This window comes from Callorhinus ursinus, unplaced genomic scaffold, assembly GCF_003265705.2.
Source record: "Callorhinus ursinus isolate GAN/ISIS: 27379988/994484 unplaced genomic scaffold, GSC_fseal_2.0 scaffold44, whole genome shotgun sequence".
In the NCBI taxonomy this organism is placed as follows: domain Eukaryota; kingdom Metazoa; phylum Chordata; class Mammalia; order Carnivora; family Otariidae; genus Callorhinus; species Callorhinus ursinus.
The window spans coordinates 2,814,868-2,832,361 of record NW_027397106.1 but is presented as its reverse complement, the minus strand read 5'-3'; the positions used below and the strand labels follow the sequence as shown (position 1 = coordinate 2,832,361).

General features: G+C 46.8%; 1 protein-coding gene across 1 annotated transcript; it reads right to left on the bottom strand.

The window, feature by feature from the left end:
* Positions 1–9,019: 9,019 nt before the first annotated feature.
* KRT84 (keratin 84) lies at positions 9,020–16,236 on the bottom strand. Its single transcript, XM_025882634.1, has 9 exons — positions 15,706–16,236; positions 14,281–14,489; positions 13,617–13,677; positions 12,996–13,091; positions 11,911–12,075; positions 11,615–11,740; positions 11,275–11,495; positions 10,794–10,825; positions 9,020–9,363 (listed from the first exon to the last, which is right to left on the bottom strand). The coding sequence occupies exons 1-9, from the start codon at positions 16,234–16,236 to the stop codon at positions 9,020–9,022; spliced, it is 1,785 nt and encodes a 594-aa protein (XP_025738419.1).
* Positions 16,237–17,494: the final 1,258 nt, after the last annotated feature.

Below are 17,494 nucleotides of genomic sequence, written 5' to 3'. Positions count from 1 at the left end.
CCTGGGATCTGACGGGGCTCTGCCCACACTGGAGCCCATGGGTTTGAACCCCGTGTCGTTGCTGGGGGTGGGTCTCTGGGGGGACTATCGACCTCTTAACAATATAGAATCTTCCAGTTCCGGAAGAGAGTCTTCTCTGTTTGTCTTCTTTGATTTCTTTCATTGTTGTTTGTGGTTTTCAGCTCCTGGATCCTTCCCATACTTTGTGAAGGCTTACACCGAAGCATTTCATTTTTGGGGTGCTACCGTAAATGATATGTAGAGCATGTTATTTATTTATTTATTTTAAAGATTTATTTATTTATTATTTGACAGAGAGAGAGAACAAGCAGGGGAGGAGCAGGCAGAGGGAGAGGGAGAAGCAGCTTCCCCACTGAGCAGGGAGCCTGACGTGGGGCTCGAGCCCAGGACCCTGGAATCATGACCTGAGCCTAAGACAGACGCCCAACTGACTGAGCCACCCAGGTGCCCCGGGCCTGACTTTTTTTTTTTTTTTTTTTGCTGTTGTTGTGAGATTTAAAACTACACATTCAATTCCTTTAGTAGACCTACAGCCGTTCGGGTAGGACTGGTTACACAATTTATGGGGCTCAGTGTGAAACAAAAATGCAGGGCCTGTTGTTTAAAATTAAGAATTTCAAGAATTTTCAAAAATTTCACACTTCAAGATTTTAATGACAGTAGTCAGTGAACCACGTGTGGGGCATTCTTTGGTGTTGGACCCTGTGTGATTTTGCACAGGACACACACTAAGAGTTCTGGTCACAATTCTGATGTGTGTGTGGGGGGGAGCAATTTCCCACACCAACAAGCAATTCTTGGATAGCTGCTGGATGTCCGGCAATTCAGTTCAATTCTGACATTATCTGCCTGGAGATAGCATCAGATTCCATGAATTAAGGCTTCAGTCCTATAGCACCCCTCCGTGTCACCCCTCTTCCCACTTTAGATGCCAGATGGACTTCTGAGCAACAGCTATAGATTAGAGCTTCCAGCGATCCTCTCTCTGGATCCTATCTGTTGGCTACCGCAGCTTACAGAACTCAGAGAAGCGTTTTACTTACTAGATTACTGGTTTATTATAAAAGGATGTAACCCAGGAACAGCCAGGTGGAAAAGATGCATAAGGCCAGGTGTGGAGAAGGGTGCGGAGCTTCCAGGCCCTCCCTAGACACACCACTCTCCTCACATGTCCGTGTGTTCACTAGCCTGGAAGCTCTCTGAGCCCAGTCCTTTTAGGTTTTTTTTAAAAAATATTTTTTATTAATTTATTTGACACAGAAGGAGAGAGAGAGACAGAGAGCAAGCACAAGCAGGGGGAACGGCAGGCAGGGGAGAAGCGATGTGGGGCTGGAGCCCAATGTGGGGCTGGAGCCCAATGTGGGGCTCGATCCCAGGACCCTGGGATCAGGGCCTGAGCCTAAGGCAGCCACTTAACTGACTGAGCCACCCAGGCGCCCCTCCTTTTAGGTTTTGCTGGAGGCTTCAGTATGTAGTCATGATTGATCCATTCAACCTCCAGCACCAGCCCCTCCACTCCCCGCCGCCAGGGGAGGTTCCAACCCTCTAATCACTGGTTGGGTCCCTGGGCATCTAGCCTCTCTTTAGATACAGTCTAAAAGTCAACTTATTAACATAACAAAAGACAACTTTATCATTCTCCTCCCTTAGGAAATTCCAAGGGTTTTAGAACCCTCGTGCCTGGAAGGGGATGAAAACTAAGTATCTATTTCTGATTACAAATCACAGTATCACACATGCCCATGAAGCCGGCCCTGTATTCGGGTTATTTTTTCTTGAATGAGCTTTGGTAATTTGTGGTTTTCAAGGAATTAATCCATTTCCTCTAAGTTCCCAGATTTCTCGGCATAAAGCCGTTTGTAATATTCCTTTATTAACCTTTCAATATCTGCGGTGTCTGTAGAGATGTCCCTCTTTCACCCCTGCTGGTGCTAATTTTTGCCTTCTCTTTCCCCGCCCCTTGTTCAGTTTGGCTAGAGGTTTACCCATTTTGTCATTCTTCTGAAAGAACCAGTTTTCAGTTGTATTACTTTGTCTTTCTGTTTTTCAATTCCATTGTTTTCTGCTCTTTTCTTTATCATCTCCTTTCTTCTCTTTACTTTGTGTTTACTTTGCTATTCTTTTCCTAGTTTCTTTCTTCTTTTTTTGAGAGAGAGAGAGAGGTTGGAGGGGGAGGGGCAGAAGGAGAGAGAGAGAATCCCAAGTAGGCTCCATGCCCAGAGAGGATCCCGACGCTGAGCTTAATCTCACAACCCTGAGATCATGACCTGAGCCGAAACGAAGAGTCAGACACTTAATCAACTGAGACACCCAGGCACCCCTGTTTTCCTGGTGTCTTAAGAGGGAAGCTTAAATAATTGATTTGAGACCTTCCTTCTATTCTAACTTAAGTATTCAATGTGATAAATTTCCCTCTAAGCACTGCATTAGCTGCATCCTAAAATTTTGATATGCTGTGTTCTCATTTTCACTCAGTTAAAATATTTTCTAACTTTTCTTGTGACTTCCTCTTTGATCTGTTTGTTATTTAGAAGTATGTTGCTTGGGATATTCGCCAGATATTGTTCTGATACTGAGTTATAACTTAATAACACTATGGTCAGAGAACATGCTTTGTATGGGGTTGAGTTTTTTAAACTTGTTGAGATTTGTTTTATGGCCCAAAAATGGCCTGTTTTGGTGAATGTTCCCTGTTGTCACTTGAGAAGAACATGTATTTTTCTGTTTTATGGGTGGAATGTTCTACAAATGTCATTTGTCAGGCTGAGTGATAGTGTTGTTTAGGTCTTCTGTATTCCTATTGATTTTCTGTCTACTTGTTCTGTTGATTACTGAGAAAGAAGGGTTTAAATCAAGTATGATTGTGGATTTGCCCATGTTGCCTTTCAGTTCTATCACTTTGTGCTTCATGTATTTTGAAGCTCTGTTGTTAGGTGCATACATATGTAGAATTGTTATGTCTTCTTGTTGAATTGACCCTTTTAGCCATATAATATCTCTTTACTGCTGGCAGTATTCCTTGTTCTTAAATCTAATTTGTCTAATATTAATACAATCATTCCAACTTTCTTTTGATTATAGTTTTTATGATATACCTGTTTCTATCATTTTAATTTGACTTATCCATATCTTTATATCTAAAGTGGATATTTTGTAGACAATGTATATTTGAATTTTTTAAATCTAATCTGACAATCTCTGCCATTTAATTTGGACCATTTACACTATGTGTGATTATTAATATGGTTTTATTTAGAGCTACCATTTTATTATTTGTTTTGTTTTTGTTCCTTCTGATTTTTGTCTCTTTGGTACCCCTTTCCTGTCTTTTTTGGATTATTTGAACATTAAAAAATATTCCTTTCAATTTATTTATTAACTTTTGATTATATCTCTTTGTATTATGTTTTTAGTGGCTATGCTAGAGATTACAGTGTACATAATCTAATATTTCACAGTCTACCTAGTAGAGTTAATATTTTGTCACTTCATGTAAAATGTTATAGTTGTCGTAGATACTCATCTACATACATTGAAACCCTGCCAGACAATGTTATAATTTTTGTTTTTAATAGTCAGCTACATGCTTTAAAGAATATGAGAGAAGGAAAATAGTCTTATGTTTAGTCAGTATTTACCATTTCTGTTGCTCTTCCTTTATTCCTGAAGTTCTATGTTTCTTTCTGGTATCACTTTCTTTCATTCTGAAGAACTTCTGCCTTAATTTTAGAGTAGGTCTGCAGATGGCGAATTCCCTTAGTTTTCTTTCATTTGTCTCGTCCCCTCCCCTCCAATTCTTAAAGATACTTTTGCTGGCTATAGAATTCTGGATTGACAATCCTCCCCTTCCCCCCAGTACTTTAAAGAGGTTGTTCACTTTCTTCAGCCTTTTATAGTTTCTTCTTTTTAATGATTTTATTTATTTATCTGAGAGAGAAAGAGTGCATGAGCATGAGTGGGTGGGGGGCAGAGGGAGAGGGAGAAGCAGGCCCCCTGCTGAGCAGGGAGCCCAATGCAGGGCCTGATCCCAGGACCCTAAGATCATGACCTGAGCCGAAGGCAGATGCTTAACTGACTGAGCCACCCAGGTGCCCCCAGCCTTTTATAATTTCTGATGAGAAATCTGTGGTATACATATACATAACGTGCCATTTTTTCTCTAGCTATACATAATGTATCATTTTTCTCTAAAGTATTTTTTCAATATTTTCTTTTCTCTTTATTCTTCAGATTGCATAATTTCCATTGATCTATCTTCAAGTTATTGACTTTCTTTTGTCCCTTCCTTTTTGCTATGGAGCCCATCAATTACTTTTAAATTTTAAATGTAGTATTTTTTTAGTTCTAAAATTTCTATTTCGTTCTGTTTTTATAGTTTGTGTTATCTGCTGAGAATTCCTACCTTTTAATTCACTTCAAATGTGTTTACCTTTATCTTATGGAACATCATTATAATAGTGATTTAAAATCTTTGTGTGATAATTCCAACATCTGTATCATCTTGAGATTAGCATCTGTTGATTTTCTTTACCTTTGAAAATTGGTCACATTTTCCTGGTTTCTTGATGTCAAAATAATTTTAGATTGTATCTTGGACATTTTAAATATTATGATGTGTAGACTCTTGGTCCTACTAAAATCTTCTGAAGAATTTTCTGTTTTGTTTTGTTTGTTTAATAGGGAATCTGCCTAATTAGGTTCAGACTGAAAGTTCTTCATCTGTGGGAAACTTAGTTCAATTGCAATTTTCAAGCCTTCTTTGCTTGCTGATTTGTGTCTGTCCTGTGTCTATCCACTTAGAGTGTGTCTGAAATGTGGGCAGTGACTTAAATGTTACTTCAGTTCTCAAAGCTTTGGCATGCTATTTGGGTCTCTCATGCATGTGTAGCTCAAGGGAGAGCCCAGGACTTGTACATGTGTGGATTTACACACAGAGGAATCTGCTCCTCCAGTTTTTCTCTCTCACCCTTTCCCCCGTAGAAGGGGTCTCTTTTCCTGTCTCCTCCTGCCGGAAAGATCAGGTTTGTCTTGGAATTTCTGCTGCCATTCCATGGCTGCTGCATAGCTTCATGACTGGGATCTGCTCTCAGGGCAAAGCCATGAAAGAAAAGAGAAAAACATGAGGACTCCCCCTCCATATTTTCCTGCCCACAGGGGCCCCCTTCCTCTGGTTAGAAAGATGGGATTTCTATTAGAGTTCTAGTTGATCATGTTGATGGCTCACAGCCTTACCATGGGGACCTGCCATGTGAGCAGAGGGAAAAGAAATACATGGTTGCTTCTTCAAGCTTTGTCTTCCCCCCATGATCTACCAGCTTTTATTTACTTTTTAGAGTCCTCTAATTGTTGTGCTGGATTTTATCCAGAGTTTTTAGTTTAGTTGTAATCAGTGGGAGAGACAGGCCATAATAGGTTTACTCCATCATGGATGCAACTGGGAGTCAACTTAGTCTTAACAGGATCACCCTGGCTGCTTTTTGGAAATATGCTGAGGGAGGGTGAGAGGAGAAGTAGAGGGTCCAGGTAGGAGGCTATTGCAGTAATCCAGGCAAGAGTGGTGGTGGTTTGGACCTCAGTGGTAGTCAGAGAAGTGGTGAGAGGTGGTTGGATTCTAGATATTATTTGAAGGTCAAGCTGACAAGATTACTGATGGATTAAATATGGGGCTATGAGATAGAGAGAGAGTTTGAAGATGATTCTAAAGTGTTTTTTGGCTTAAGCAACTGAATGGATATGCCCTTAATATGGAAGAAGCAGCATGGAGAGGGAAGAAGGAAGGTGAAGAGTTTGTTTCTGGACATGTTTAGTTTGAGATGCCCATTAGCTACACAAATGGAGACGTCAATGATTTGTGTCTGTATATATGTGCCTGTAGTTAATGGAAGGTCTGGGCTGGAGATACAAACTCAGGAGTCATTGACATATGGATGACTTTTAAAGCCATAACACTGATTGGTTGAGATCACCTATGGGGTAAGACAGAGAGAGAAGGGAAGAAACTAGTGACTGGAGCCTGAGGAGTCCCAGTATTGGCTTGCTGTCTCACCCTAGAGGTTGGAAGCGATGCTGTCCAAGTGGCATGTGTCAGTTAAGGTCCAGTCAGGGGATAATAGAACGCAGCAAATGAACAGGGGAAGTTTAATATAGATAACACTGGGGATGGAGTCATGAAAGATTGACTAGTAAGAAGTCCAGAGAACTCTAAAGAGTACGGAATGACAGATATAAGGGACAGTCCTTACCTCTAGGGCTCCAAGGAAAAGCCATGACTGAGGCCCCAGTCTCACTCACTGGACAAGGCACAGCACTGCTCACTGGATTCCAGAGAAGTCACTGTGGTGCTGCACCAATGGAACTTGCTGGAAATCTCCCATCCAGAGCTTACCAGAAATCCACCCTCTAGTGTGCTGGGGAAAACTTTTCATGAAGAGGTGTTTGCTGGAGGCACTTGCTATGAGATTGCCCAGGGAGGATGCTGGGAAGCTCCTGGCTGCTGGGTGCTGCTGCGAGCATTGTGGGGGCCTGATATTATAGAAGTTGTCTGTGCTGCAGGAATCTGACGGCAGAGAAACTGCTGAGAGAACTCAATGGAAGGAAAGTCCTACTCCTGCAATGTCTCTCCATCGTCCCTGGAAATGCCTGCTGATGAGGCTTAATTAGCACCGTGCCAGCTAGCAAAGGAAAATATCCAGAGGATCAGATCCGTTTTCACAGGGGAGGCAATAAGGGTGAATTTGGAACTAAGGCAATAAATTAACAACCAGCACAGGGTAGATGTAAGTCTGGCTGAGGAGAGGTACCAAGGCCAGACGGGGGCTGCCTTGATGTTGCTGCCACCTGAGGGGTGTGTGTGACTTCACACATGGCAGATGAGGTGGCTAGTGTGGAGCTCCTGGAAGCAGGAGGGCAGGGGGCTGGTGAGTCCAGGGTCAGGCAGGCTTCATGCTGTGAGCGGAGCAACCTGTAAGTTCTCAGGTTGCTGACTGAGCAAGGCAGAATCCATAAAGGTGAAAGGTGTGCTTCTTGCTCTAGGAGGAGGACTCTCGAGGTGGGGCAGAGCAGCAAACAGTCCCTGTGTGAGACGTGTGCCCTGATGGAGCGGTACCCCGGGTGCTGGTCACGAGCACACCCCTTGGCTGTCTCCTGCCCCTCTCTGAGCTATCACCTGCAGGCTATGTTATATTCAGCCCCAGCGGGATCCCCAAACTGGGCACGCTCTCTGCAACCTCTTGGTTTTTGCACACCTTGTTTCCTCTGATTGGAGCACTCCCTCCTTCTTCGTATGGCTAATTCATCACCCTTCACATCTCTGCTGTGACATGACATCCTCCAGGAGGCTTTTGATGATGCTTCAAGTCTAGGTTGGGCCTCTCCTCTGTGCATTGTAACATCAATTCCACTCTTAACACAGCACTGAGCATATCAAGATGTAAGTGCTTGTCTACCTGTCCATTTGTCAGCCTGGGATGTAGGCTCTTGGACGGCAAGGACCAAGTCTTGTTCATTGCTATTTTCCCAGCATCGTGCCTGGCAGGTAGTAAGCATTTCACAAGTGTCTGTTGGGTGAACGAATAAAAGATGAGAGGCCAGAGTAGGGTGCACGGAGGGATGGCATGGGGTGGAAATATATGGGCAGATCACTCAGGGCTTGTATGCCATGTTAGGAAGTTTGGGTTCTTCTGGAAGGCAATGGAGAGCCACTGAGGTCCATAAGTAGGGGAGAGCCATGATCAGTTTTCTGTGTAAGGCCTTTCTAACAATATCATGGTGAGTGAGCTGGATGGAAACAAGTGTGAGGGCAGAGGGATGAGTATCCTGCAGTGGTCCCAGAGGAAGTGGGGCTGGGGAAGGACCTGGGGAACAGGGGCAAGAGTGTGTCTTGGTCAGGAGGTGTAGGGCAACACCTGGAGAGGAGTGGGCTGCCGCGCACTTGTTCTCAGGGCCTTTGCTGCATTTCTCCTCTCCCCCACTGAGCTGCGAGCTCCTGCAGGGAAAGGCCTGAGCCCTCTTTCCCCTCTGCCTCCCCTGTGCCCAGAACAGCAGCCTCTGCCCTTGGCAGGTCCCTGGCGGGGGGGGGGGGGTTGGACTGGTGGGCTGGTGGAGTCTAGGAGGCAATCTCTCCCATTGGCAGTGTGATCCAGAAGGAGTAGCCAGAGTCCTAGTGATGTTAGCTTCGCAAGTTTATTGAAAACCCAGCAATGCAAAGAACAGTACCAAGAGGCACCCCCCCACACCCAGACCTCCCTGGAGCTTGCAGACATAAACCCCCTGCAGCGGACAGGGTCGGGTCTCCTTCACACCACCACAGGGGCAGATCCATGAAGCAGAGCAGAGCTCATGCTCCATCGGCACCCCCCCAACCTCGTGCACCCACATGCACATTAAACCAACAACACAGGAAGAGAAGCATTGAGGACATTTGCCACTTGGAGAAGAACCATCTCAGGGGACTTAGGGATCCCTTGGGCTATCAAGGACTATGGATCCTTTCAGGTGAGGAAGAGAAGGAAAGAAGCTTCTCTTGCCAGGGAAAGGAAGAAGGAAGCAAAGGGCAGTGGGCTAAAGATGCTTGCAGTGTGGACGTCAGCTCCCCATTCTCCAAATTAATCCAAAGCTATGGATGGCAATGGTGCCGAAGCACCTTCTTTTTGGCTTTCGACTGTTACTTTTCTCCCTAGTGCTCTGATTTGTGTAACTGTAAGGAATGTGCCTTTCTTCAGGCTGTTCAACCGAATGGTGAAGAGGGATCCAAAGAGCAGAAATGTGGAGTCAGGGAGAAGCCAGTCTACTGGGGCTGCAGACAGAGCATCTAGGTGGTGAAAAAAATCCCCCGAGGACAGGGGCTAGGCAGATCAATCCCTGGGAAGAGCAGAGTTGCCTTCCCGGCAGTTGGGGTAGCTGGAGCCCCCTCTGGCACAAAGTCCAGACACCTGTGGGACAGAAGCAGATGACGTCGAGCTGGTTCTTCCCGGGGCGGTGGCTCACTGGCGCTGGCCTCTCAGTACTTGGTCTGATGGGAGGTGGTGGTGGACACGAAGCGGACGCTGGAGCTGCGGCTGCTTCGGCCCCCACTGCAGCTGCTGAAGCCCCCCTCGGTGGACAGCAGGCAGGGGTTGCTGGGGGCGCAAGCCTCGCCCATGAGCACCGAGCCACCTCGGGAGCCCGCGCGCAGCAGGTCCCCGCTGGCCTTGATGACCTGGGCCCCGCCCAGGCTGGAGCCACAGGTGCCGCCGGACCGGATGCCACTGCTGCCCGAGAAGGTGACTCCACTGTGGGAGAGGGCGGAGCTGGCGACCAGGGGCTCAGGCCCACACACAATACCGCCCCGGGAGCTGCTCACGGCTGCGGGAGGGAGAAGAAACTGTCAGCGACACAGGCTGCCCACGCCTGGGGGCCAACCTCCATGCTGTCTGCTGGCAGCAGGGGTGGAGGCGACAGGATGGTGGCACCGGGGGAAGTGGTCCCTATTGCCTACCCAGACAACACCCACTCTTCCCTTCTCTTGCCTGGGTGACTCAAAGGCTGTGACTCCATTAAAGTTAAACATTCAGATTAAAATGGGAGAATTCAGCCAGATCCCCAGGTCGCATATAGTCATAAGTTGACTGTCATTTATATATGGCTGAAGTCAGGCTGGGTGGTGAGCTGGATTATCCAGACAACTGGAGCAGTAGCTCCTATAAAGCCATGCGGCCTCTCTCTCCTGATTAGATCATGCTCCTTGGGGGTTCCCACATTGTCCCTCCAACAGGAGTCCCTTGCCAGTTCTCTCCTGACCCATTGATGTCTCTGCTCTGTAGCCCTCTGGTATCCACTGGGCATACCTCCATATCCCAGGATGCCAATCCCACTAAAGCTTGCTTAGACCAGCCCTATCTGTGGAGGGGCACCCCCCTCTCCTTCCCTCTCTTTTTACCGGAATCCTTCCCATCATCTGTGACCTCCACTCGAGCTTGACCTCTTGCAGAAAGCCACTCCCTGCTACCTCCCCCTCTCTGAGGGCAGGTCATCTGAGGATGAGTAGCTTAGACTGCCTGACCCACCAGTGTAGCACTCAGCCCCACCATACATCTGTGCAGATTTGTACTTCTGGACCAGAAATCTGGGTTTGAGTTCTGGCTGTGCGACTGACTAGCTTTGGGACTTCTGGTAAACCACATATTTTCTCTAAGTGAGCATAAAGGGGAGTGCTAATGCTATTCCTCTCCACAGGGCTTTGAGGGACAGGTTGACCATGGATAGGGCTCATCTCAAGATGATTTTAATTCTAGAGAGCAGGGACGGGTCTTGCCTTCTTTGTGCCTACCATCCCCTGCCCTGCAGTGCCCACCATAATCCCCTGCATGCTTTGGGCACAAACAATATTTTGCCCGGCAGTAGCAGCAGGAAGACTTCTGCTCATCCTTGTCCCATCCCCTGCCATGGGTGTGGGGGCGACTCCTTGGCACAGGTCTTTTCATTCCTTCTCTGGTCTTTGTCCCTGAAGGACAAGACCACTCAAGGGAAAAAGGCTGACTTTCTTCTGGAACCCTTTCCCCCCTATTGGCCCTGCAAACCTTTGTGATTGCTTTCTCTAGGGAATGAAGGCTCTGGGGAGATCTCAGGCCTCAGCTAAGGGATAATCCTAGTCCAGGGGCTAGATGGTCCTTGCTCCCCTGACTTTCATGGCCAACCCAGCATGGGCTCTTAATCCCAACATGAGCCTGGGTTTGAAGGAAATTTGCACAGCCACAGGAGAGGAATGAGAAGAGGAAAAAACTTAAATTTCTTACATATGTTTACTGGTCCAACACCTTCGCAGATCCTGGGGAGAGAAAGAAATAAGTGAGTTCACAAACAGTGTTGGTCCCTGAAATCTGCTTGCTATCAGAAGGGCTTTCTTGGCAGAGTGGACCGGTGGTTCTTACCCTTAGCTTACAAGCATCCCGGGAGCTTTGAAAAAACACATGTTCCTAGACTCTGCTCCAAAACTATTGAATCAAAATATTTGAGGAAATGTGGTTTTATTATTATTTTTAAACAGATAACCAATATGCAAAACATCCTATGATTCTGGTGCAGACTGTCTAGGAACTTGCATTTTGGAGGCAAAAAGCTAGAACCATCTTCTGATTCCCACTAATATTTGCAGAGAAGATACTGCTACCTTTAAAGATCACTCAAACTGGCAATTCTTCACCTGGTCCCCTCCCCCATTTAGTCATTCTAGATGCCTAAGTCTGACCTCCCTCCCGCTGCACTGAGAGCTCTCACCGGATCTCCTCGCCCTCCAGCAGGCGCCTGTAGGTGGCGATCTCAATGTCCAGGGCCAGCTTGACGTTCATCAGCTCCTGGTACTCGCGCAGCTGCCGGGCCATGTCCTGCTTGGCCTGCTGCAGGGCGCCCTCCAGATCCGCCAGCTTGCACTTGGCATCGTTGAGGGCTGCCTCGCCCTGTTGCTCTGTCTCGGCCACTGCAGCCTCCATCTTGGCTCGCTGCAGGAAGAGGCCATGCAGGTGGGCTTTGGCAGGGACTAGGGGATCCCCGGGTGGGGTTAGAAACACAGCCCCCCCCCTACCTCCCTCTGGGGCTTTCTCTCCTCTCCTTTGCCCACCTGAGCCTTGGCATGCTCAATCTCTGCCTTCAGTCTCTGGATCAGGCGGGTCAGCTCATTGATCTCATCCCGTGTGTTGCGCAGGTTGTCACAGTGTTGGCCAGCTGTCACCCGCATCTCCTCGTACTGTGCAGGGAGAGGGGGATGTTATGAAGGTCCAAAGTTTGAGTGAAGACCACAGCCCCAACTGAGTTGGGAAGCCTTCGACTTCGACTGGGTTCACTCTGTCGTACATGAGTCTTACTCTAGCTAGGGCTGCCCACATCCCTTCCTCAGCCCCCCACTCCCCTTCCCACCTTGGTCTGGTACCAGGCCTCAGCATCAGCCCGACTGTGCCTGGCGACCTCTTCATACTGGGCCTTGATTTCGTTGATGATTCCGTCAATGTTCAGGTCCCGGCTGTTGTCCATCTTCACGATGACCGATGTCTCTGAGATGTGTGACTGCAGCAACTGGATTTCCTGTGTTGGAGGATGAGCAAGACAGTTGGGCTCAGAGTCCCATCAGGGGCCAGGACTCTGCCACAGGGGCCCCAAGAGTGGCTTCAGGAGCAGAGAGCATGGCTCATTTGTTCAGAGCAAAGTGATGGAGCTGACCATCCAAACGGAGGACAAAGAAAAAGACATGAACAGAGAACCATTTCAGTTTGAAATGTTATATACTTGTTATATACTCGAAGACACCTCTTTAACTCCTTATTCACCTAGGTGAATACATGGGGCCTAGGAATTTGGCAGAGGAGAGTGAGAGCCATGCTACTTTTGAAACTTTTCTTTGGCTTGTCCACAAAGTGACTGTGCTGGTCATGGATCATCGAGAGTTGATGATATTCTAGAACATGGTGGTCTAGGAATTCCTATATCTCAAGTCCTTAATAGAACCAGGGGCTTGGAACTGGCCTGTAAGGGCTCCAGAGGGAGCTTTCTGATGCCTTTCTGCTCAGAGCCGGACATTAGCTCTGGCTAATGTTTGATTCTGTATCAGACCAAACAGACCACTTACCAAGCAAAAGATAACTAGGTCATTTAGCCAATTAGGTCAAACACAGTTTTTCTTACATCTACTGGCAAATCAGTTTTTCAGAGTCTTCTGATTGGTCAGAGAGGAAGGGATGCTCTTAGACCCCAGTCTTAGGGTTGGCCAACGAGGAGTTGGAGCATAGATCTAAGGAGTTTATTCAAAGACCTGCTGAGAAGCCTGCTTGCTTACCTTCCTTTCTCCACTTGTAGATAAATTGACATATAGAGGATAATAGATTGGAACAGGAGGAAGATGTATAATACTAAATGTTAGAAATTATGCCAGTCCAGACAAAGCCCCCCACAGGAGTCCAGGCTAAGCACAGATCTCCTTGTTTGGCTCAGAGGGGATGAATGCTTACCGCCATATATAGGGTTTTCAGAAAGTCAATTTCCTGAGTTAGGGTATCCGCATTGGCTTCTAGGACAGACTTATTTAAGAAAGCTGTATCCACATCCTGCATAAAAGAGAGAAGGAGAAAATGGTCATCACTTGTGTACTGTTTAAACTGTTTAAAGAGTCTGGAGATGGGTGGGAAGATCAGGCCAATCCCCACAGGGCCAAGCCAGGCTTTGGGATAGGTGGGAGAGCCCTTGGAATGCAGTTTAGTGACTGCTGTTCTTCTCCCTACTACCTGGGGGCTGCTGGACATTTTTGAATGTGTATTTATAGGCAAGGAGCATATGGATAATCTAAGACTCTCTCTCTCTTTTTTTCTTTTTTAAATCTAAGACTCTTATAAGGTCATCTCTTCAGACCTCTGCTCTTGTGAAGACCCAATCCTAAATAATCTGAGGCCAAATCAGAACTCTAAAGGGAACCTGTTATGACCTTAGAGGTTCTACTCTGTGTGAGTGGCCCCAGATTCCACGGGGCTGCCTGGGCCTTTTCAGGTGGGGTACGGGGGTTGGAGCAGGTTTTGTCTTGGGAATATTTTCTTGTCTGGAGGAGAAGCTTGCTTGGACCTGTTGCTCTCCCTTACCTTCTTCAGAGCCACAAACTCATTCTCAGCATTGGCCCGGAATCCTACCTCTTCTTCATACCTGGATGATAAGGAGTGAGAGGGTGAGTTCTCATCTGAACTAACAGGCAATTACTCCCAACTCTCCAGTGAGCCTCTTAAGCCATCTCTGCTACATCTAGGAGCATGAGTCCCTGTTGCCACCTACATATTCTCATCTACTTTGTCTCATCTTTAGGACCTTTTATGAGCCTGTGGCCCTCAGATTTTCCAAATCCCTTTTACTTTCTCAAATTAGATTTGGGGTCTGAAAATGTGGACCATTGCTATGCTCCTCTGCTAGAAAAGACTTGGAATCATTGCACTTGAACATAGAGAAAGTAGAACCCAACTCATTGCTGAACGTGAGCACTATTCCGAAAACCAGAGGGCTGTTTCTGGAGTCCGCTGTCCATTCCCACAGATAAGACTAGGGACAAACCATGCCCAATTCCAAGACTCCTTTTTATTCAGGACCCACAGAAGGCCTCCTCCTCCTCCCTTACATATTGCTGCCCTTACTAGGCTGAGTATTGAAACCAGCATTGAACCCCGATCTGTCCAGATGCTGTTAGTTGAACATGGCAGCTGCTTTGGGAACCAAAGGCTGCCTGTCCTTGGTCTATGCAGTCTAGATACCACTTACTTCTTCTTGAAACCCTCAAGGACATCCTGCATGTGGTTTCTCTCAGCCTCAAACCGGGCCCGGTCACTGTTTGCTATGTCCAGGTGCCTCTGCAGGTTGGTGATATAATTCTCGAAGAGGGGCTCCAGGTTGCTCCTGGCACATTTCTGCTCTTGGAGGAAGTTCCACTTGGTCTCTAGGAGCTTATTCTGCTGTTCCAGGAACCGCACCTAAATCCACAGGGGCAAAGAAATGGCCCCTGAAGAGCTTGATAGAGTCACCTACATGTCAACAAGTTCTTCAGGTGCCAGAGATGACTCTCAGCCCCATGTTGACATTGTCCTCTTGTCTGTTGACTTTCATTCCTCCTCTAACTCAGTAGAAACTGGAAGAGTATGTCTGTGACCCCCTCCTCATGTTCAGTCAGGCTCAGCTGCAAACAGAAGCTATTGAACCAAAGCACTTCAGTACCATTTCCCCTCTGCCCTCCAAGAAAGGTGCAAGCTGGCTCACTGGGAAGTTGGAAAATTTGATGCTACTCGAGCTGGGATTTGCCTATACCTAAAAACGGATTGGCCATCCTTCACAGGGAATGAAGAGCAGAATAAAGTATATTGGGGTGGGATAAGGCATTAGGAGGTGGGAATTCTCAGGTCGTAAGTCATATCCACCATCCCAGATGCTCCATCAGCTGAGAATTGTTGAGCTGGAGGAGAACGTGGCTCATTTGCTCCACCCTCTCATTTCAGAGATGAGGAACCTGAAGCTCACAGAGGTGAGTTTCCATTCTCAGATATAGAGGACTCCCGCTCCATGGAGACATGGTTTGTGGGATGTCAGTTCCACATCACTGCTTCTTTCATCAGTCTGAAGATCATGACTTCCCATGGTAGTTTCCTACTATTTCCCTCAATCTAGACAGCTCAGCTGAATCTGGGTACCCCACATGAGGAGTATACATTCTTTCTTTTGTGCAAAAATTACTCAGTTCCATTCTCTACTTTCTTGAGCCTGAGCAGATGTGGCTACCCAGCCTCAGAGACTATGACAATCTCAAGAAGAACATGAAGATCTCAAAGGTTAAAACCCTTTAAACAGGTAGCCAACATCTGCCCAAAGTCCTAATGTTTCTAGCCTGTTTGGGAGATACTTCTAAGTGACTAGGTGCTAGCTCTTAGTTTGTCCAAATGCCCTCAGATTTGGCTGGATGTTCCTCTTTCCTCCAGAAGACAAAACCACTGTCTTAGTATATCCCACCATGCAGCATTTCCTCAGGTTTGTCCTTGTTTTGCAGCAGAATGACCCAGAAATTGTACTGCAGTGCCTGAAGGATGTGGGTCAAGACTGATGCCTCAGGCCTGGGTTCTTTCTTCTTAAGGGAGAGGACACCCCGGTGCATTTTAGCTCTTACCATCCCACACCCAGAGATTGAGCTGTCATAAGTACCTTGTCAATGAAGGAGGCAAATTTGTTGTTGAGGGTCTTGATTTGCTCCTTCTCATCCTTCTTCACCCTCTGGGCATTGGGATCAATCTCCAGGTTGAGGGGGGTCAGCAGGCTCTGGTTAACAGTCACTGCTGTGATAGATGGGGCTGCTGGAACTCCAGCTCCTCCAACTCTGTAACCAAAGCCATAGCCAAGGCCACTGCCGGCTCCAAATCCCAGACCAACACAACTTCTGGCCCCAAAGCCCAGACCAGCACCGCTCCCATCACCAAAGCCAAAGGCCATCCCCCTACCAGCACCAAAGCCAACTCCACAGCGGATGGGACGGGGGCCTACAGCTGCTCTCCGGGGTGAGCACGATCCAAAAGTGATGACGCTCCGACTACCAAAGCTGCCAAGGCCCCCAAAGCTGGGCCCACTCCTGCAGGAGACAGAGCTGGCCCGGAAGCGGTTCTGGGGGTTCACTGCGGAGTAAGAGCTGAAGTTGCCCATGTGGCACCCAGAGCTGACTCGGTAGGAGTGGCAAGACATGATGGCTTCCTGGATGAGGACAGAGCAGGGATTGCAGAGTGGGGCGAGCTGGAGCTGGGAGTCCCTCTGAGGCTAGTGGATCCCTTTCCCCCTTTTATGTGTCTGGGGATCTGAGGCTTGGCCCCATAAAAATGCAAAAATATCCATTGGGATGCATTTATGAGCTTGGGTAGTTAGCAGAAACTCTTCATGCCTGTAACCTTGTTAATAATGAGCTAATCTCAGACACACCTATTCTCCTCAGGATCAGGGCTATAACACCAAACCTATAAACATTAAAAACACATAAACACATAAACATTATGGTCCTATTTTTTTCCCACAAGTCCACCACAATTGCCATTATGGGAACATAAATTTGCTTTGGTCATAAATCCAATAGACTTTTTCACTGCAAGTGTGGCTAACCACCAGAAAGTTAGGATGGTAACACCTCCAGCAAGAGGCTCAAAAGAGGTGCATCCATACAGATATAATCCCCTAAATAGGTGGGGGTGTAATGGGGGTATGCAGAAGAGACAGGGTCTGCACAGCTCTGAGTAAGAAATAACGTGGTGAGAATATGGTTTATTGCATCTCTGTAGATGGATTAAGTAGTCCAAAACCCTTTTGTACTGTCTTATCTGTCTTCCATGATCTGGTTTGGCTGCTTACATAAGAGTTGAATCTTTAGTAAAGCTCATTTGGGTTAGTATAGAAGCATGTCTGATTTGAGACACTCAGAAGAGATTAATTCATGAATTCATTACTTCTTTCCACAATTATCAGTTGCCTACTCTGTCCCAGGCAGTGTGCTTGACGCTGATGGTACAGAGATAAAAAAACAGTCTCTATGCTGGGGGAAGATTTATCTTATCCACTGGTCAATAGTTTTGTGGCACAAGTTGAGGCCAAAGCATGCCAATGGTTTGATCATGTACCTGTGTGGAAAGTTAACCACATGATTTTGAACCCTTAAAACACACATTAGGGCTGATCTATAGGCTTGTGTGCAGGTTTCCTGTGTTACTGATGAATCTTTGGTTAGGACAGAGAGACACAAAGCAATGAGCATCTGGTCTATGGCTATACCACCCTGAATGCATCTGTCTTGGAAGCTAAGCAAGGTTGGGCCTGATTAGTACTTGGATGGGAGACAGAACAATAAGCATCTGGATAGAGAAGAAAAAGTTCTAAGCAACTGGATATTATCATTGTTATCAATATTGCAGATATTTCAGGACCCAGAGACAGGTGTTTTCTATTCTAGCGTGTGACA